This window comes from Pseudorasbora parva, chromosome 15 (assembly GCF_024679245.1).
Source record: "Pseudorasbora parva isolate DD20220531a chromosome 15, ASM2467924v1, whole genome shotgun sequence".
Taxonomy (NCBI): domain Eukaryota; kingdom Metazoa; phylum Chordata; class Actinopteri; order Cypriniformes; family Gobionidae; genus Pseudorasbora; species Pseudorasbora parva.
The window spans coordinates 43913164-43935057 of NC_090186.1; the positions used below are offsets into that span (position 1 = coordinate 43913164).

A 21894-nucleotide genomic window follows, 5' to 3' on the forward strand; every position below is an offset into this window, starting at 1 on the left:
GACTTACAGAGTGATGGCCGATTTCAGAACAAAGCTTCGAACCGTTATGAATCAGTGAATCGAATCATGATTCGGATCGCCAAAGTCACGTTCGGCAGTTTGAAACGCAATTCGAATCATTAATTGATTCACTGACTCATAACACTCCGAAAGGTACTCCGCTCTGAAAACGATACTATCGATGTTTAATTGCTATTTTGAAGCATTGGGATCGCTAGACAAGGACTTAATGAACAAATTTTTGTGAAAACCTCAAATTTTACCAAATGTAAATGTTTTACTTGTTTTGCCTGTAGATCGCAGCCCGTGCGCACAAGAAATAAGAGGCTGCAGTTCACCTAACAGCCACTGGTGTCGCTAATAACAAGGCTTTCTGAATTCCACACAACTAGTGTGTTATTTATTACCGATGGTGTTCTGGTTGGTTTCTAACGGCCTCGTGTGAAGGCTCTGATCTTTATACACGAAAATGCAAGTCTGTGGGATTTTATTATTTCACACCAGGCAAAACGTTTCTGGGTTAGTTTGTAACTTCCTGAACAAAATGTGACCTTTGACTGGGTGGCTGTGGGTCGGCTGGTGTTTGTGTGCTCAGGTCTGAGCCTCTTCCTGTCTGTTCGACTCAGATAAATAACACACTCGGAGCTCATCGGCTGGTCACTTCCCGATACACACACACACACACACACACACACACACACACACACACACACACACACACACACACACACACACACACACAAAACTGAATTTATTTTTCTCAAGAAGTATTCCTGGTCATATTGTGTACGCTTGAGGTGTCAAAATTCACAATCTTGCATTAAAAATGCATTTATATACATTAATTTAAAAAAATTACAAATTGTAATTGAGGTCACATGAGTAGGAGACAAATAATTTATCAATGAAAATAAAAATATTACAACGAAAAATTATCCACAAAAAAGAAATCCCACAGAACATATGGTTTTAACTCAAAAATACATAATTTTCATAATTTTATTAGTCATAAGTCTTGTTTGTTTGCTCTTTCATGACTATTTGTTTTAGCTAAATCTAATTAAAAAAAATATTTTAAAAATGCAATTAAAAATAGATCATAGATATACACCATATAGACCTCATTCGACGGATCTACGCAGGCACTAATGAGGTTTCATATATATATACTCTATGATCGGACCAGCTTGACCTCACTAGATGGAAGTTACAGCCAATGGGAAAACTTGATGAGATTCGTCGGGATATGAGGAAAAAAAATAACTTAAATGCCGTTGTGTTTCTCACAGAAACCGATCGGTTCTTGTCTTAAGACATCAGTGTGTCGTCAGGAGCAGCAGGGTTTGTGTGTGTGTTGTCTAAGCATGTTTTTTTGTTTGTACGTTTTCCTCTCATATAATTGTTCCCCATTCACATCATTATATGACCGACACACAGCAACGGTTGAGTTAAAAATCTTCATTTGTGTTCTCCTGAAGAAACAAACACACCTACATGTTGGTCAGCAGATAAACATCACAGGCTCATTTTTGGCTGAATTATCCCTTTAAATATAAAATGGCCCTGATATGTAACTAGACATTAATAAATCATGTTAATTTCAAATACTCATATGACTGACATCAGTAGTCCGGCCAGGATATTGTCATTATAAAGTTGTTGTTGCAGATCTCAACTGATGTTGATGATGTCATGTTGTGTTTTGGCCTGAAGCTCCGCCCTCCACCTATCGACCAATCACAAAGTCAGTAGCGTTTGGCCATCCGGGTTGCCAGATCTGCTCTAGTTAGCACAACCTGCAGCCAATCTGGCAACCTCGAGTCAGGGGGAGGGGGAGGGGGGGATACACCTGCAGTACCAGTTTTGGCCACAATCATACATACTTGCCTTTAACGGTGTGAATAAGACAGAATGCATGAAATAGAACTGAGACCTCCGCTTTAAATATTTTACGGAAGTTCAACCTGTCTGAACGTTTACCTGATCTGTCATACTGCCCTTCCGTATTCCTCTCCAGAGATTGTCCAATAGGAGAAGGCTCGCGGATGACTGGCGTCCTGGATCCCACGTCTGATTGGCTCTGCTTCAGCTGCCGTTTCTTCTTCAACCTGCAAGACCAAATACAATCAGCATGGACTCCATCAAAACAGCAACATAGACGAAACTTAATGAAATAAAACCCTTAGCTGACTCGTGGCGCTTATGCTCTGATGGGTGATTGTGAATCTGTGCCGAACAGAGCCAAGATGGCCGAACAGAGTCTTTTACATTTACAACGTGTAAATGTAAAAGACTCTGTTCGGCCATCTTGGCTCTGTTCTGTTCTGTATTTTTATGATAAATAAACACATTACTTGTCAAATAAACACAAACTCTTGTCAAAGCAATACAAACTCTCATTACTGAATTCATTATATGATAGATAGGCCTAGACATTTTTGTAATGATTGTGTGGTGAAATATCAACCAGTCATTTTCCGAGAGAGAGAGAGAGAGAGAGAGAGAGAGAGAGAGAGAGAGAGAGAGAGAGAGTCAGTCGTAAACAGATCGACAGAGAGACAGCGAAAGTGGAAACTGATCGATCAGACTGGAGACACAGTCAATGCTGAAGCCGCAGGAAGGACTGCAATAACGCGCGCGCACGCGCACACACACACACACACACAAGTCAAGGGCCAGTACAGAGCTCATATCCCACTAGCCCCACCCACAGCTGAACACAGCCCCACCCACAACATCTGAGCTAAGGCTCGGTCTGAACTTGATCCATAGAGGAGTAATTATGCCTGACCAGAAACTGACCAATGAGATCATCAGGGCGGGCTTTAGCCGATGACGGACAGATGATCAACAGAAACTGACCAATGAGATCATCAGGGCGGGCTTTAGCCGATGACGGACAGATGATCAACAGAAACTGACCAATGAGATCATCAGGGCGGGCTTTAGCCGATGACGGACAGATGATCAACAGAAACTGACCAATGAGATCATCAGGGCGGGCTTTAGCCGATGCCGGACAGATGATCAACAGAAACTGACCAATGAGATCATCAGGGCGGGCTTTAGCCGATGCCGGACAGATGATCAACAGAAACTGACCAATGAGATCATCAGGGCGGGCTTTAGCCGATGACGGACAGATGATCAACAGAAACTGACCAATGAGCTCATCAGGGCGGGCTTTAGCCGATGACGGACAGATGATCAACAGAAACTGACCAATGAGATCATCAGGGCGGGCTTTAGCCGATGACGGACAGATGATCAACAGAAACTGACCAATGAGCTCATCAGGGCGGGCTTTAGCCGATGACGGACAGGTGATCAACAGAAACTGACCAATGAGATCATCAGGGCGGGCTTTAGCCGATGATGGACAGATGATCAACAGAAACTGACCAATGAGATCATCAGGGCGGGCTTTAGCCGATGCCGGACAGATGATCAACAGAAACTGACCAATGAGATCATCAGGGCGGGCTTTAGCCGATGATGGACAGATGATCAACAGAAACTGACCAATGAGATCATCAGGGCGGGCTTTAGCCGATGATGGACAGATGATCAACAGTAACTGACCAATGAGATCATCAGGGCGGGCTTTAGCCGATGACGGACAGATGATCAACAGAAACTGACCAATGAGATCATCAGGACGGGCTTTAGCCGATGACGGACAGATGATCAACAGAAACTGACCAATGAGATCATCAGGGCGGGCTTTAGCCGATGACGGACAGATGATCAACAGAAACTGACCAATGAGATCATCAGGGCGGGCTTTAGCCGATGACGGACAGATGATCAACAGAAACTGACCAATGAGATCATCAGGGCGGGCTTTAGCCGATGACGGACAGATGATCAACAGAAACTGACCAATGAGATCATCAGGGCGGGCTTAAGCCGATGACGGACAGATGATCAACAGGAACTGACCAATGAGATCATCAGGGCGGGCTTTAGCCGATGACGGACAGATGATCAACAGGAACTGACCAATGAGATCATCAGGGCGGGCTTTAGCCGATGACGGACAGATGATCAACAGGAACTGACCAATGAGATCATCAGGGCGGGCTTTAGCCGATGACGGACAGATGATCAACAGAAACTGACCAATGAGATCATCAGGGCGGGCTTTAGCCGATGACGGACAGATGATCAACAGAAACTGACCAATGAGATCATCAGGGCGGGCTTTAGCCGATGACGGACAGATGATCAACAGAAACTGACCAATGAGATCATCAGGGCGGGCTTTAGCCGATGACGGACAGATGATCAACAGTAACTGACCAATGAGATCATCAGGGCGGGCTTTAGCCGATGACGGACAGATGATCAACAGAAACTGACCAATGAGATCATCAGGGCGGGCTTTAGCCGATGACGGACAGATGATCAACAGAAACTGACCAATGAGATCATCAGGGCGGGCTTTAGCCGATGACGGACAGATGATCAACAGAAACTGACCAATGAGATCATCAGGACGGGCTTTAGCCGATGATGGACAGATGATCAACAGAAACTGACCAATGAGATCATCAGGGCGGGCTTTAGCCGATGATGGACAGATGATCAACAGAAACTGACCAATGAGATCATCAGGGCAGGCTTTAGCCGATGACGGACAGATGATCAACAGTAACTGACCAATGAGATCATCAGGGCGGGCTTTAGCCGATGACGGACAGATGATCAACAGAAACTGACCAATGAGATCATCAGGGCGGGCTTTAGCCGATGACGGACAGATGATCAACAGAAACTGACCAATGAGATCATCAGGGCGGGCTTTAGCCGATGACGGACAGATGATCAACAGAAACTGACCAATGAGATCATCAGGGCGGGCTTTAGCCGATGCCGGACAGATGATCAACAGAAACTGACCAATGAGATCATCAGGGCGGGCTTTAGCCGATGACGGACAGATGATCAACAGGAACTGACCAATGAGATCATCAGGGCGGGCTTTAGCCGATGACGGACAGATGATCAACAGAAACTGACCAATGAGATCATCAGGGCGGGCTTTAGCCGATGACGGACAGATGATCAACAGGAACTGACCAATGAGATCATCAGGGCGGGCTTTAGCCGATGACGGACAGATGATCAACAGAAACTGACCAATGAGATCATCAGGGCGGGCTTTAGCCGATGATGGACAGTGTGGCTGTGCAATAATGTTACAATGCGTCGAGAATAGTTATTGTGTGCACAAAAATCTAAATAACGATTTTATCTGCCTTTCTCAGCTTTACACTATAATATCTTCATTTGTGTTCTGAAGATGAACGAAGGTCTGACGGGTGTCCGACGACATGAGGGAAAGGAATTAATGACATAATCTTCATTTTTGGGTGAACTAACCCTTTAAGGCAGTCGAGTCAAGCGGAGCACTTTTATGAAATTTCATGTGCTTTTTGACCTTTTTGGAGATGTTTTTATCTTAAGCATACATTTAATAGATGATATGAAGTCATAAAGGTTCGCATGGAAGCATTGCTTGCACCTAAAAAAAAAAAAAAAATCATGCTTTTGTAAATCATAAATCACAAAAAAAGCAATAATTTTTACATTAAAAAAAACTCCAAATTGATGTTATAATAATGACTTCTTGTGTCATCATTTCAACTTTGACAATTGTGGCTTTTTATCTAATAATTTTGACGGTAAACTTTTTTAATCAAAACACTTACACAACATTTTAACTATTTATGTCATAACCACATTTTGTCACATGCTTTTGGCATAATTATGTTTTAGTATCTATTTTTGACTTCCATAATTATGACTTTTCCCTTATAGTTTTGATTTCTTGATTATGATGCTTTTATCATAATATTGACCTTGCATGTCATAATTATGACTTCTCATAATTTAGACTTTTTGTCATAATGGCTTTTATCTAATAATTTAAAATGTGTGTCATAATAATGGTTTTTATCTAATAATTTAGAATAAAACTATAATGCTTTTATCATAATTTTGACCTTGCATGTCATAATTATGGCTTAGTATCTCATCATTTTGACTGTCATAATTGACTTTTTCCCTCATAGTTTCGACTGATGTCATGTTTCTGATGCTTTTATCATACGTCACACGTTATCATAACTATGATTTAGCATATCCTAATGTTGAATTTTTATGTCATAATTATGGCTTTTTACGTAAAAAATATTTTAATCATACTTTCAACTATTTATTCCATAATTATTACGTAGTATCTTATAATTTAAACATTTTTCAACATAATTTTATCTTTTTATGTCATAATTATGTCTTAATAACAAAGTAATCTGATTACATAACTAGTTACTTGAAAAAGTAATCTGATTACATAACTCGTTACTTGTAATGCGTTACTTTACTAGTTACTTAAAAGTAATCTGATTTCGTAACAAGTTACTTGTAATGTGTTACTTTTCTAGTTACTTACAAGTAATCTGATTACATAACTCAAGTTACTTGTAATGCGTTACTTTACTAGTTACTTAAAAGTAATCTGATTACATAACTCAAGTTACTTGTAATGCGTTACTTTTCTAGTTACTTAAAAGTAATATGATTACATAACTCAAGTTACTTGTAATGCGTTACTTTTCTAGTTACTTACAAGTAATCTGATTACATAACTCAAGTTACTTATAATGCGTTACTTTTCTAGTTACTTACAAGTAATCTGATTACATAACTCAAGTTACTTATAATGCATTACTTTTCTAGTTACTTAAAAGTAATCTGATTACATAAATCAAGTTACTTACAAGTTATCTGATTACATAACTCAAGTTACTTATAATGCGTTACTTTTCTAGTTACTTAAAAGTAATCTGATTACATAACTCAAGTTACTTATAATGCGTTACTTTTCTAGTTACTTAAAAGTAATCTGATTTCGTAACTCAAGTTTACCCCCAACACTGCTTGCCTTGCCTTGAACCAACCAGAAGAAAGTTTTTAGTTCCTCTTTCAGCACTATCAGCATTTCCATGAACTCATGCTCTCACTTCCCTTTCTGTGTAAACCTGTTCGTTTAAACCCATCTCACCTGGCAAAGTATCCCGGCCTTTTCTCTGACTTCTCCATCATGGACGCCTGAATCACAGAAGCTCTTCCAGTCCAGAATCCAGAACCGATGTTGCCTGAGCGTTCCTGTCTTCCCAAAGGCACAGAAAGCAGAAAGTTAGCCCTTAATATGTTCGCCTTATCTTCAGCCGTGGGTCAATGGGTCACACACCGGTTGCTGCAATAAACCCATTGACATTAACATCAGGTCCGAGTCAGGAAACTGTTGATTCAGACTGGATCCAACGAGATTGAGCTTGTTTTTATTGGGAGAAGCCACTGGATCTCCACTGATGGCACTGTTAAGACACTCATTATTGTCCAAGCTCAACAAAGCCAGTGTTTGATTTGAGATAAGAAGTGATTAGATTGAGTCAAAGCATCTGATATCTCAAATCAATCTGCTTTGCTTACATGACGGGGGTTAAACTGAATGGATGAATGTCTGACACAATCCTATTTTTCAGGCAGTGAAAACCACGTTTATCATCAAGATGAGACTCACGTTTAGCACGTAATTTTATGCGCATGCATGCAAAATGACGGCACGTGCATCACATTACATATGATCTGTCATATGCATAACATTGGGAATTCATCCACAGAAAACAACGTCATGTGCATGCATTAAAACTGACATCATTTTTAAAAGAGGACATCATGCATAACGTTATTTATCTTGATCGATATCCAGGCTAAAATCTGTATTTGTCATGCATTTGAAACGCGGTTAACTTATGCCGTGCATATGATTTAAAAGGAAATATCATATGGATAAAACACACATTGGATCCTGCAGGAACTGCATGCGCATGAGTAAAGAAACAATAACCCACCTAAACAAACACACACACACTACATCCCTGAAGCTCCCGAAACTTCTTCACTGTATGTCCTCGTCGATCATAAAGATGCTGTTGTTATTCGTGTAGATGACAATGAGAATGCACTATTGTTGATATAGACACGCACACATAGAGTCCAGGCTAACAGGCTAAAGCTAAAGCTATTAAAGTCCTTCCATGTTGAGATTCTAAGCGGATTCCGGTTGTTTCCTGATATTTTTCGGTAACACCGATGCCTGATTTCAGGACTTTGGCCCGTTGTATCGCCAGTCAATCGTCAAAAACGCTTGGTGTTAGTGTTTGGGTTTGCAATTATTTATGTATTCATATCGAAATTTAAATGAAGATTTTCTCATAGGTCGAAGTCCTGTCATGCCACGCCTATTTTCCCATATGATTGACTGGAAAGCGGAAGTGTGTGTGTGTGTGTGTGTGTGTGTGTGTGTGTGTGTGTGTGTGTGTGTGTGTGTGTGTGTGTGTGTGTGTGTGTGTGTGTGTGTGTGTGTGTGTGTGTGTGTGTACTTGTTTATATTACATTGTGGGGGTTTATATTACCACAATGTAATATAAACCTGAGATCACCAGCCAGCGGTCCCCACAATGTAAATAGATTTATAAACATACTAAATGATGTTTTTTTGAAAATGTAAAAATGCTGAATGTTTCCTGTGATGGGTAGGTTTAGGGACAGTGTGTGTGTGTGTGTCCATTAAAGCGTTTTGTAGATTTTTATATCATTGAATTATTATCTGTTGCAATTGCACTGTTGTTGTTGTTGTTGTTGTTGTTGTTGTTGTTGTTGTTGTTGTTGTTGTTGTTGTTGAGTTATTTTTTTTGAAAAAATAAAAAATGAAACAATTATAGTTGGCTAATAACATCCAAAAATGTTAAAGCATTGTTTTGGCCAAACCAAAACAGTACTAATTAAATGTATACAATTACAGCACTTGTAACAAGTGTGACAACTTGCCCCATATAATATTCCTGACAGATTTGAATAAATGGTTGTAATTGATGAATGCTTTCTTTGGAGTACAGACCTAAGGTTGGTCTGTTTTTAAAAGAAGACATTAAGCAGATTAAAAAAAGAAAGTGTAAATATGTGATAGATGCTTAAGTTTATTGTAAAGCAAACACAATCATGACAAGCAAACAAAATATAGCCTATACATTTGACAAACTAACCTGGACTCTAAAATCAACAAGTTGAAAAAGCTCCAAATTTGAATTTTATATTACAGAAATTGAGCCGCTAAAAGGTTGTAAACACCCTTTTCATAGCAGCGTTTCGATTTCGAATAACTTAGTATTTGGGAACTGGGACAAAAACGAGATGTTTGAAGCACTGAAAAGAAACTAAATTATGTCACTGAAGTTTTGACCTGCTGCGTAGAAATATGAAAGTGTGAGAAGTGTTGATTGAGTGCAGCGGTTGATTTGTGTGCTGAAACTGAACTGGCACAATCTAGATCTGAAGCGATGTGTGCATGTGGGACATATGAAGGTCACGTCCTATAAAATAAACACACAATCATCTATGAGCATATTCATGAATATTTAATATATATTTAAACATATCAATTATTAAGCATGTTACCCTCCTTCTCTCTACTCTCTGAGACAAAAGTATCCAAATCCTTTCCAATCAGATTACTACCTGTCCGATGGATTCCTATCACTGCTGTCATCTAGAGCTACTGGAGTGCCTCAGGGCTCAGTGCTGGGACCGCTTCTCTTCTCCATCTCCATCTCATCTCTAGATCTGTCCTTCAGAAACATGGTTTCTCCATCACTGCTATCATCTAGAGCTACTGGAGTGCCTCAGGGCTCAGTGCTAGGACCGCTTCTCTTCTCCATCTCCATCTCATCACTAGATCTGTCCTTCAGAAACATGGTTTCTCCATCACTGCTATCATCTAGAGCTACTGGAGTGCCTCAGGGTTCAGTGCTGGGACCGCTTCTCTTCTCCATCTCCATCTCATCACTAGATCTGTCCTTCAGAAACATGGTTTCTCCATCACTGCTATCATCTAGAGCTACTGGAGTGCCTCAGGGCTCAGTGCTAGGACCGCTTCTCTTCTCCATCTCCATCTCATCACTAGATCTGTCCTTCAGAAACATGGTTTCTCCATCACTGCTATCATCTAGAGCTACTGGAGTGCCTCAGGGCTCAGTGCTGGGACCGCTTCTCTTCTCCATCTCCATCTCATCTCTAGATCTGTCCTTCAGAAACATGGTTTCTCCTTTTCGAACATAGACGTAAAAAAATCACTTAAGGCAGCACTGGGTAACTTTTCAACCTTCATAATATATTTTCAAGACTCTTGTGATGATAAATCGACTAACAATAGGTTGAATGACACGTCTGCCATAACCTGATGGGGTCTGTATCGTTTTTAATCGTACTTTTAAACTTCGGGTTTCGGGTAGTAACCCGAGAACAAAAAGAACTACAAAATTCGACTGTTTTACGGCATATACGTCACTTCCACCGACACACACACTTCCTTACATTCGGACGTGCGAGCCCAACTTTGTTCGTCTGATAATATAGTCATGTCCGAAGCAGCAGAGACAAATAAGAAAGAAAAGGTTTTGTTGGAGGAAAGCAATAAGAGGAAACGAGAGAGTGATGGGATTAAAGGCAGGACGAGGATCAACATGTGACCAGCGTTTGCTCGTCGGCGTGAGCTGAAGGAGGCGTGCCCGACCGATGCTGTCCTGCTTGTTACGGTGAGCTACCACTCAAACATTGAACTGAAGTATCATATAGATTCTGGAAAACGCTAACCGATAGACTACTATAATGACGCTGGCTTGTAAACGTGAGCATCGCGATTATTTGGCATTTAAAAAAAAAAAACCCATGAAATGATATTCATATGACATGCTGAAGCATATGCCACTGACCGTACCTGGGATGAAGACATTTCACACGCGCCGCCAGAAGAACACCTGCATGTGAACTCCTCCTGCAGTGTTCAGGGGAACTGTTAGTGCTGCACCGACCGGCGGGACGCTTTTATGAAGTTATTTGGCCGCCCCGCACCACTGGATATATTTTTACAACACGCCGCGCACCCGCGACCATTAAATAGACATACGGGGGGTCCGCGGGTTATGAGACGACCCACGCATCACTAGTTCAGGGCTGTCATGTCAGCAAATGCACGCGCGATGGCATCCCCTGATGTAGGAGGACAGATCTTACGACAGTAGTTGAGGACATTATTTGTTCCCAACTGTAGGGCGACCCCGAGAGCAAAAGTTGCCCAGTGCTGCTTTAAAATGAACTTAAGTGGTTGTAATTCATGAATGCTTTAGACCGTCTCTTTTTAAAGGAGACACTTTAAAGTAAAAACTGAAAGTTTACATTTACTGTAACACAAATGTATTGTACTAAACATTATAATTTTTAGACAAAATATATAATTTACAAAACAAATTGGACTCTAAAAATGCTATAAAATCAAAGCTGTATGTCTAACCATGGTGTTCCGAATTTTAATTTTAATTTGTATATCATTAAAATTGATTTTCCTGTGTGATTTTGTTTAGCCACTGGGGGAAACACACAATCCACATTCTCATTATTATTAATTATTACATCATCATAAATTAAAGGCTGTACAATAAACATGACCACAATATAAAATGTAAATGATTATCTTTATTTTTTTTATTTTTTTACATAACTGCTTTAAATCAATTGTAATATTGGATTAGCCATGACAGTGAGACACAGATAGAGGATTATTTCTGTTTATGATTTGCAGTAAAATGCAGATGTTGTTCAGAGCTGAGGAACTCCAGCCACCATCTCACTCTCAAACCCACACTCGTCACGACCGCGCACGATCTTAAAATAACCTGCAAAACACAACACTGAAGTTATTATAAATCATCATTATTATACATTATTTTAATAATACATTATGAAGATGCAAAAAACGTTCATCTGACATTTTTTCTTTAAAAAAATGTTTTTTTTTCACTTTAATTGCAATGAAAAGGTTATTAGTCAGTAATTAAAAAAGCCTTATTTTCAAAAAATGAAAAATAAAATGACACTTTTAAAAGATTTTTGTATGAGTTCTTGATATACATCATAATAATTTCCACAAAATATTATATAAGAAACTATTCCCAAAATATAACAACCTATTATATAAAATATGCAATATTATTAAAAGAATGGATAATCATTATGATTTATAATAATTGCATTATTATATTATTTATTATTAATTTATTATTATTATGTTATTTTTTTAACCTCATATCAGACGAATCTCATCTAGTGTTACCATCCATCATTACTTCCGTCTGATAAGGTCAAACTGGCGCGATCATAGATATATATATATATATAGATTCCTCATTAGTGCCTGTGCTGATCGGTTGAATGAGGCATCTACATCATATATATATTATTATTATATATATACATACATAATCACGCCGGTTTGACCGTATCAGATGGAAGTAATAGCGGATGGGAACACTAGATGAGATTCGTCTGTTTCTGGTGTTCTGGTCATGTTTCGGTCTTGTTCTGGTCATGTTCCGGTCATGTTTCGGTTATGTTCCGGTAATGATCTGGTCATGTTCCGGTCATGTTTCGGTCATGTTCTGGTCATGATCCGGTCATGTTCTGGTCATGTTCCGGTCTTGCTCTGGTCATGTTCCGGTAATGATCTGGTCATGTTCCGGTCTTGTTCTGGTCATGTTCCGGTCATGTTCCGGTAATGATCTGGTCATGTTTCGGTCTTGTTCTGGTCATGTTTCAGTCATGTTCCGGTCATGATCTGGTCATGTCCTGGTCTTGTTCTGGTCATGTTCCGGTCATGTTCCGGTCATGTTCCGGTCATGATCTGGTCATGTCCTGGTCTTGTTCTGGTCATGTTCCGGTCATGATCTGGTCATGTCCTGGTCTTGTTCCGGTAATGATCTGGTCATGATCCAGTCATGTTCTGGTCATGTTCTGGTCATGTTCCGGTCATGATCCGGTCATGTTCCGGTAATGATCTGGTCATGTTCCGGTCATGTTTCGGTCATGTTCTGGTCATGTTCTGGTCATGTTCCGGTCATGTTTCGGTCTTGTTCTGGTCATGTTCCGGTCATGTTCCGGTAATGATCTGGTCATGTTCTGGTCTTGTTCTGGTCATGATCCGGTCATGTTCCGGTCATGTTCCGGTCGGGTCCGGTTCTCACCGTTGTCGCCCCAGTCGGAGTTCCAGGAGTTTGCCACCAGCCAGTACGGCGTTCCTTTCTCTTCTCCCCAGCCCAGGACCTTCACCGCATGGCCGCCCAGGACGGAGCCGGTCACGTGCTGGTACACGCCTAAGAGATGCAACAGAATCACTGAGAAGTTCTGCAAATGACGGTTAGAAACACAAAGAGGATTACAGCCGTATTTCTGACCCGTCTTATAGAGCAGGAAGTCCTCATAGACGGTGAAGGCCGCCTCCACCGGGCCATTGTTGTACAGTTCGGTCATGATCTGCTGCTGGTCCGAAGGCAGGTTGTACGCTTTATATCCTGCAGGGGGCGACATGAGTCAATGGTGACAGTGTCCAAAAATTCACCCAAAAATTTACATTCTGTCACTAATTCCTCCTGTGGTTGGACAGCCATCAGACCTCCGCTCATCTTCACACACAGATGAAGATATTAGTGTTGAAATCCGATGGCTCAGAAAGGCCTTCATTGACACCAATGTCATTTCCTCTCTCAAGACCCATAAAGGCACGTCGTTATTTCGTCTTTTCTCGTCGCTTAATGAAATGATTGTAGAGCCACTGTAGTGAGATGGGCTTTGTAACGAATCATGAATCGATTCACTGATTCATAACGCTCTGAAAGGTACTCAGCTCTGAAAACGATACAATTGATGTTAAATTGCTATTTTGAAGCATTGGTATCTCCAGACGAGGACTTAATGAACTCATATAAGTGATGGGCCGATTATGAATCAGCATATCGATGTCACGTGACTTTGGCGATCCGAATCATGAATCAATTCGCTGACTCATAACGGTTCGAAATTTTGAAATCGGCCATCACTATATAAGTCGTTATTTCCTTTTTTTGTGCACTAACTCTATTCTGGCCTCTTCATCAATGATTGTAGAGCCGCTGTAGTGAGATGGGCTTTGTAACGACGTCTTTAGTGCCTTTATGGGTCTTGAGAGAGGAAATGACATTGGTGTCAATGAAGGCCTTTCTGAGCCATCGGATTTCAACACTAATATCTTCATCAGGAATTAATCACACAATTTACATTTTTGGGTGAACTAACCCTTTAAAGATGGAGAGGTAAGCTGCAGTGAACTCACCGAAGTGCTTGTCCTGCCTGTAGGGGGCGCTGTACTGCGGGATGCAGGCCGCGACACACTGCAGTGTTTGCTGCTCTCCGGAGCACGGCGGACGCGAGCCGTTCACATGATGCTCACAGGGCGCGATGCTGTACGGTCGGCAGCCTGCAAATCATCAAAACAGCTCACAGACTCGCAGATTTTATTAGTAGTATTTGATTTTTTTTTTTTTTTTTTACGCTTTGTTATTTTAATTTCAATTTTTTAAAATATTTTTGTACTGTTTTTAATTTATTTCAATATTATTTAATTATTTATTTAATATTTTGTTATTTTTTTTCATATTTAATTTTATTAGTTATTTGTAAAAGTTTTTTATTTTAATATTTTTAATATTTTCTATTTTTCTATTTTGTTAGAAAATTATTTTCATATTTACATTTAATATTTTGATGTTATTTTAATATATTTATTATTATTTTAAATTTATTTAATTTTAATATTTATTTTAATTTTATTTTATTATTTTAATATTTTTTCATGTTATTGTATTTCATTATTAGTAAAAAAAGCTATTTTATTTACTTTTAATATTTTGTTATTTTATATTAAGTTATTATAATATTTTATTTGATTCACTTTATTATTTTTTATTTTATTGTTATTTTTATCCATATTAATATTTTGTTATTTTATTTTAAATTTTAGTATTTTATTTTAATATTATTATAATTTTTAGTTTTATTTAAACATTTAGTTAGGCCTATTTTTTATATATATATATAAATCCAGCAGAATGAAGAGGCTCGTCAGGGATTCTTCCTCAGACTCACCCTCATTAGAGCCATAAAGTCCTCCAGTCACCAGGCCGGATTTAGTCCAGAAGGCCCAGGCCTCAGCCGGATATCCTCCAGAACACCTGCAGGAATGAACACAGAAGTCACGGCTCACACACACGCACACAGGCAGACAGGCACATACAGGCACATACAGACACACACAGACACACACACACACGCACACAGGCAGACAGGCACATACAGACACATACAGACACACACAGACACACGCACACACACAGACACACGCACGCACGCACGCACGCACACACACACACACACACACACACACACACACACACACACACACACACACACACACACACACACACACACACACACACACACACACACACACACACACACACACACACACACACACACACACACACACACACACAGACACTCAGACACACACGCACACAGACACACACGCACAGGCACACGCGCACACACACACACACACACACACACACAGAGAGACAGGGACACACAGACACACGCACACACACAGATGCACACACATACACGCATGCACGCACACACACACGTTTGTTTTTGTAACATATGGGGACTCTCCATAGGCGTAATGGTTTCTATACTGTACAAACCATATTTTCTATCCCCTTACACTGCCCCTAAACCTACCCATCACACACACACACACACACACAAACACTGCCCCTAAACCTACCCATCACACACACACACACACACACACACACACACACACACACACACACACAAACACTGCCCCTAAACCTACCCATCACACACACACACACACACACACACACACACACACACACACACACTGCCCCTAAACCTACCCATCACAGGAAACATTCTGCATTTTTACTTTCTCATAAAAACTCCTCCTGTGTGATTTATAAGCCTTTTGTAAAGTGGGGCCATGGGTAATGTCCTCATATTTCACCCTCTCCTGTAATACCTGTGTCATACCCATGGCATTATACACATTTTCACAAAAACATACCCACACACACACACACACACACACACACACACAAGCCCTCACCCGAAGCCGCACTGATCGCAGCAGGACAGCAGGTCTTCAGCCGAGATCTCCACCGTCACGTTTCCTTTGCTGTGGATGCAGATGCGGTCAGAGATGGCCTCGGCCGCACCGAACGCCTGCGGACACACACACACACACACACGTTAGTTTTTTGTGAATTGTGGGGACTTTTTTTACACTGTACAAATTGTACATTTTATCCCCCTACAATGCCCCTGCCCCTAAACTGACCCATCACACACACACATTAAATATATGAAAGGCCCTATATAAATAACACATATAGTGATCATCACTGTGTTTACCCAGCAGGATCCGCAGGAGCCCTGATCCCGGATCTGTGTGAGGCTCCTGCAGTACGGCCACTCGGCCCGCGGGTCGAAACTGACCGGAAGCTTCACATCGGCGGCGTGCTTCACCCTAACGGAGAACACGCTGATTATATCAAAAAATAACTTTCCATTTGTTTGATGAATTCCTCAAATATTTACTCAAATCATCAGATATTATTGAAGATTATTACACGGCTCTGTGGAATACTTGATTCTGATTGGTCAATCGACTATTCCAGCGGTATGATATGCTGCCTTCATGTGCTATCGGAAGTTTCCTACTTCCCACTTCAGAAGTCGTGATTACGAGCTTGTTGTGTTCAGGCGCTTTGTTGTCGGAAAGAATGGAGGACGCCAGGTTCATACTTTTGTGCGTCTTGGGAAAATGTTATTTTAACACTATAGACATTTCAGTAATTTCTCGGTCCCAGAAAATCAATCACTGGCACACATAGCAGCACAACACACAACACATTTATAATCACATCCACAATAAAGGCTAATGTAGACAATAAAAGGCTACTTAAAGGTGCACTATGCAACTTTCCGTCCACTAGAGGGCGCCTATTCAAAACAAATGCGTAGTTTGATGACGCCAAGTGTGAGCGCAGCATCTTGGGAGATGTGGTCTTCTCATCACAGCCGGTGGAAAATAGGACTCGGGCAGAAATCACGTTCATGTGTGCGGTTATTAACGTTACTGTAGTGAAGCAGAGCAGGACCGAGTGTTATGGACCTGAGCACGGTCGCTGGAGCGATGGTTAAACACACACACGGCTCGCGAATACCGGGACTTTTATTATGACGGGACGGGACACAGCAGAGTCCTGCAACGGGTCGGGTACCCGCATAAAAGTGGCTAAAACGGGTGGATTATGACATTTATAATCACCACCACTGCGACATTGAAACTTTAGTTGATGCCTCTCGTAGCGCAGAAGGAGCGAGCGTTGCAGGAGTAGCAATGGATGAAGTAAAAGTAAAGCTGGTGAGTGGAGTAGCTATATGAAATTGTTGACAATGAGTCTTTAAAGGCACTTTTGCCTGTTTCATTAGCCCATTCATGACACTGTTGATGTTGAGAGAGGTGTAGGATAACAAAATAAAGCATTTTAATTTGAATGTTTTAGCGTGTGTGATTTATCGCGGGCACGGGTCGGGTAACGGGCCAAATATTAACAGGTCTGGGCGGGTGCGGATTTAATTTTGAAATTTTCACGGGTCACGGGTCGGATCAGGTGCTAAACCTTGCGGGTACGGGCGGGGGCGGGTCTCCAAAAATGGACCCGTGTGCAGGACTCCGCGACACAGTCACCGGCCGCCTGCACTGATCCGCTCTTCCGGTTATGATTTTGAGGTAAAGCAGCTGTTTATCATATTAGATACATTTAAGTGTGTTTAAAATTAGGTTATGACGTTACTCTGTGCGTTCACTTGTTCACACTGCTAAGAGTAAAGCGCTCCTGCCAAATAAAAGCCCAAACCGAGGGTAGCGCAGATATGACGCAATTGACAGGCGACTCCCTCAAACGCTATGCTGAAACGTCCCGGTCCTCAGTTAAAACAGCAATTTACTCACAATTTACAAATAGTTGGAAACATCTGGGATATTGTAGGTACTCAACTGAACAAAATATTTAACACTGGCCTAGCGGTTTTTGGATATTTTACTGCAAAAATACTACATAGTGCACCTTTAAAGACTAATGGCAACAGTTTTCAGCCATAAATTATCCTATTGTATAGCTACTTTCACCACACTATCTCTAGATAGTCAGCTTGCTCACTATTCTGGACTGATGGTCGACTAGATGCGATTTTCGATGTGTTTGAAATACACAATATGCTTCAAATGATTATTAATTTATGTAAATATGTACTACTTTAACGACAAGACAATGACATTTTTGTGGAAAAAAAACAATAAAACACCTGCCAAAGCAGAAATTCGTCTCCCATCCGCCATTTTTAACGGTTATGCCACGCCCATCTCGGGAACTTGGGTATCAAAATTATTTCCGAACTTCCCAACACGACATCAGAGTGCGTTCATGTCCAATTTTTACCTCGGAAACTCGTATTTACGATGATTCCTAGAGCACATGAAGGCTGCATTATTCCCAGATAACAACCATCTAAACTGAAAACACACCGCTCATCCGGGCACTACGATTTATCTTGACCGGTAACGTTACTTATATGCTTAGCGTGTCACTCCGCGTCGGCGCTGTCGTCGACTGTCTGTTGCCATCGTGTGACTAAAACACTTCACCACCACAGGTTACAATGAAGAAGACTTCAAGGTGTAAACTCATGATTTACTCACCCTCGAGTCGTCCTGTGTGTGTTTATGACATTCTTCTTTCAGACGAACAAAATCGGAGTCATATTTAAAAAGTCCTAGCTAATCCAGGCTTTTTAATGACAGTTGATGTAGCTGTTTTTTTCGTTTGTGTTTGCTGTCGTTTGTGTCTCGTGATTTCAGCCGTTTGACACGCGATCCGAATCATGAATCGATTCACTGACTCATAACGGTTCGAATCTTTGTTCTGAAATCGGCCATCACTATATAAGTCGTTATTTAGTGTTTTCCCGCACTAACTCTATTCTGGCCTCTTCATAAATGATTGTAGAGCCGCTGTAGTGAGATGGGCTTTGTAACGACGTCTTTAGTGCCTTTATGGGTCTTGAGAGAGGAAATGACATTGGTGTCAATGAAGGCCTTTCTGAGCCATCGGATTTCAACACTAATATCTTCATCTGTGTGTGAAGATGAGCGGAGGTCTGACGGCTGGCCAACCACAGGAGGAATTAATCACACAATTTACATTTTTGGGTGAACTAACCCTTTAATTGCATTTACATATCATATAATGAAGTAATGCTAAATCATAACTCCGTCTGGTTTATAATCAGTTTTAGGGAAGGATCTGGTTTGTTCACATCATGTGATTCTTTGAGATTCTTCGGAATGAAAAGTGCGTTATAAATAAAATGTATTATTATTATGATGATGTCTGATCCGGTCCCTCACGTGTCAGGCAGGCGGTGGCCCTTCAGCAGGGTCCCACAGAGGGCCTTCAGGGCCCCGGGCCTCACGCTCTGGAAGTTCACACCGGCCTGGAACAAACGAAAGAGGAAGAGGAAGAGAGAAGAGAGAGGGATGCACAGGTGCCATTAAACCACTCATCTATATAGAGAGCATGAGCACGTATCTACAGCAGGTGCTGGTCTTATAATCAGAATATCATCCTAATGTTGATTTATTTCGCTTTCAGAGTCTCACCTTCCACGTGGTCTCGGCCGAGTTGATGACGTCGATCATGTCATGTGACCCGGCGGAGCCACAGGACAGCAGAGAGAACACACACAGCACACACACACACCACATCCTGAGGACCAAACCACATGTGTGTGAATAAGAAAAATATAAAACATTTAAATTAAATAAAAACTTTCATTATAATATTTGATTAACCATGTTTGATATATTTATGGAATAGAAAGTTAATAATGTCTGCAAAAAATCCAGACATTATTAATTAAAAATATAAAACGTTTACATTATGTAAAATTAAATTCGAACATAAAATAATGATTAAAAAAAGTTAACTTATCATTGCAATGTTTGATTAACTATAATTGTAATATTTATGTGAATTAACAATACAAAAAAAGACTAATAAAAAAATTAAGAGTATTAGTTTCAGATATAAATGTATATTTAAATCAGATAAAATCTAAACAAAAAAAATGCTATTAAAAAATGTATTGCAACTCGATTAACTGTGTCTGTAATATTTATGTGAAAAAAAAGTCAAATTAAACCAATAAATTAAAAACATAAAACATTTAAATGACATCTAAATTAAAATATAATTTTTTATTAAAATGTGTTACAATTTCATTGCAATATTTGAATTACAGTGTTAGTTTTAATAATTAAAAATGTTTTTTATATTTTACTAACTATGTTTGTAATATTCATGTAAATACAAAAATATAATAAAGATTATTAGTAATTAAAAATATATTTAAATGAGATAAAAGCTAAATGACTAAATAAAATGTACATTAAAATATTCTTCTGAATTAAAAATTGCAATAACTCATTGCAATATTTGATTAACAAAAAATGAATATATTAATCATTTAAAATATATCTTTAAACATGTACATAAAATCTAAATTAAAATAGAACACAAAATAATTAAGTTTAAAAAAAAATCTAAACTTGTTGCAATTGCATTGCTATATTTCGTAAACCCATATTTGTAATATTCATGTGGATAAAAAATACAAATAAAGATTAATACAAAATGAAGACTATCAATAATTAAAAATATATTTAAATTTGATGTAAATGGAAAAATAAAATGCATATTTTTCTGAACTTTAAAAATGTAAACGTTACAATTCCACTGCAATATTTGATATTCATGTGAATAAAAGACAAATAAAGTTAAAAATATATTAAAATTAGACATTTTTCCATAATAAAACTAGTTACATCATCAAAATAATTTCATCATTAACCACATTTAGTCCATAAAAGTTAAATTTTTAAAGGATTGCGCTGCACTTAGTGTTAAAATATTCTCAAACCTCTGAAGATCCTCAACACTGCCAGTGTGAAGACTTTACCTTTACTCTGCTCCTGTCTGTCGAGCTGGAGACTCTCTCACACACACACACACACACACACACACACACACACACAGCGTTTAACCCCCGGGATCATGTGACCGGCCGTCAGGTGCTTTAACAGCCATCACAAGACAAGCAAAGGTCTAAAGCGGCGAAAGAGATCACGCTGCAGGTGCGACACCACACACACACACACACACACTTTAGGTTTTTGTGAATTGTGGGGACTCTCCAAAGGCATAATGGATTTTATACTGTACAAACTGCACATTCCCCTACACTGCCCCTGCCCCTAAACCTACCCATCACACACACACACACATACACACACACACAGCAACTAAACCTACCCATCTCTCACACACACACACATACACACAGCAACTAAACCTACCCATCACACACACACTGCCCCTGTCCCTAAACCTACCCATCACACACACACACACACACACACACACACACACACACACACACACACACACACACACACACACACACAGCAACTAAACCTACCCATCACACACACACACACTGCCCCTGTCCCTAAACCTACCCATCACACACACACACACACACACACACACACACACACACACACACACACACACACACACACACACACACACACACAGCAACTAAACCTACCCATCACACACACATTGCCCCTGTCCCTAATCCTACCCATCACACACACACACACTGCCCCTGTCCCTAAACCTACCCATCACACACACACTGCCCCTAAACCATCTCTCTCTCTCTCACACACACACACACACACACACA

General features: G+C 40.1%; 2 protein-coding genes across 4 annotated transcripts in view; both read right to left on the bottom strand.

Moving 5' to 3' along the window:
• ncoa7b (nuclear receptor coactivator 7b) overlaps nt 1-8328 on the bottom strand; it is a 34111-nt gene extending 25783 nt beyond the window's left edge. For 2 of the 3 annotated variants that reach the window (XM_067418306.1, XM_067418304.1), the window contains exons 1-3: nt 7923-8328; nt 7070-7173; nt 1981-2108 (exon numbers count right to left, since the gene is read on the bottom strand). In XM_067418306.1, coding sequence (XP_067274407.1) covers nt 1981-2108; nt 7070-7110 — 169 coding nt within the window. In that variant the 5' untranslated portion in view covers nt 7111-7173; nt 7923-8328. Of the gene's footprint in view, nt 1-1980; nt 2109-7069; nt 7178-7922 lie in introns of all 3 variants that reach the window. The other variant, XM_067418305.1, reaches the window with a different exon arrangement.
• A 3299-nt stretch (nt 8329-11627) lies between these two features.
• ctsbb (cathepsin Bb) lies at nt 11628-21122 on the bottom strand. The gene is made up of 10 exons (XM_067418298.1): nt 21064-21122; nt 19745-19850; nt 19493-19578; nt 16432-16546; nt 16127-16242; nt 15082-15167; nt 14270-14413; nt 13356-13472; nt 13146-13274; nt 11628-11801 (listed from the first exon to the last, which is right to left on the bottom strand). Exons 2-10 carry the CDS (start codon nt 19847-19849, stop codon nt 11725-11727), a joined length of 975 nt encoding a protein of 324 aa, XP_067274399.1. The 5' UTR covers nt 19850; nt 21064-21122; the 3' UTR covers nt 11628-11724.
• Nucleotides 21123-21894: the final 772 nt, after the last annotated feature.

Coding starts and splice junctions, on each gene's coding strand:
- ctsbb (XM_067418298.1), bottom strand. CDS start 19,849: ATGTGGTGTGTGTGTGTGCTGTGTGTGTTCTCTCTGCTGTCCTGTGGC. Junction 13,275..13,355: donor CTTCCTGCTCTATAAGACGG/GTCAGAAATACG, acceptor TGCATCTCTTAG/GCGTGTACCAGCACGTGACC. Junction 11,802..13,145: donor CTCCGACTGGGGCGACAACG/GTGAGAACCGGA, acceptor TGTGTTTTGCAG/GTTATTTTAAGATCGTGCGC.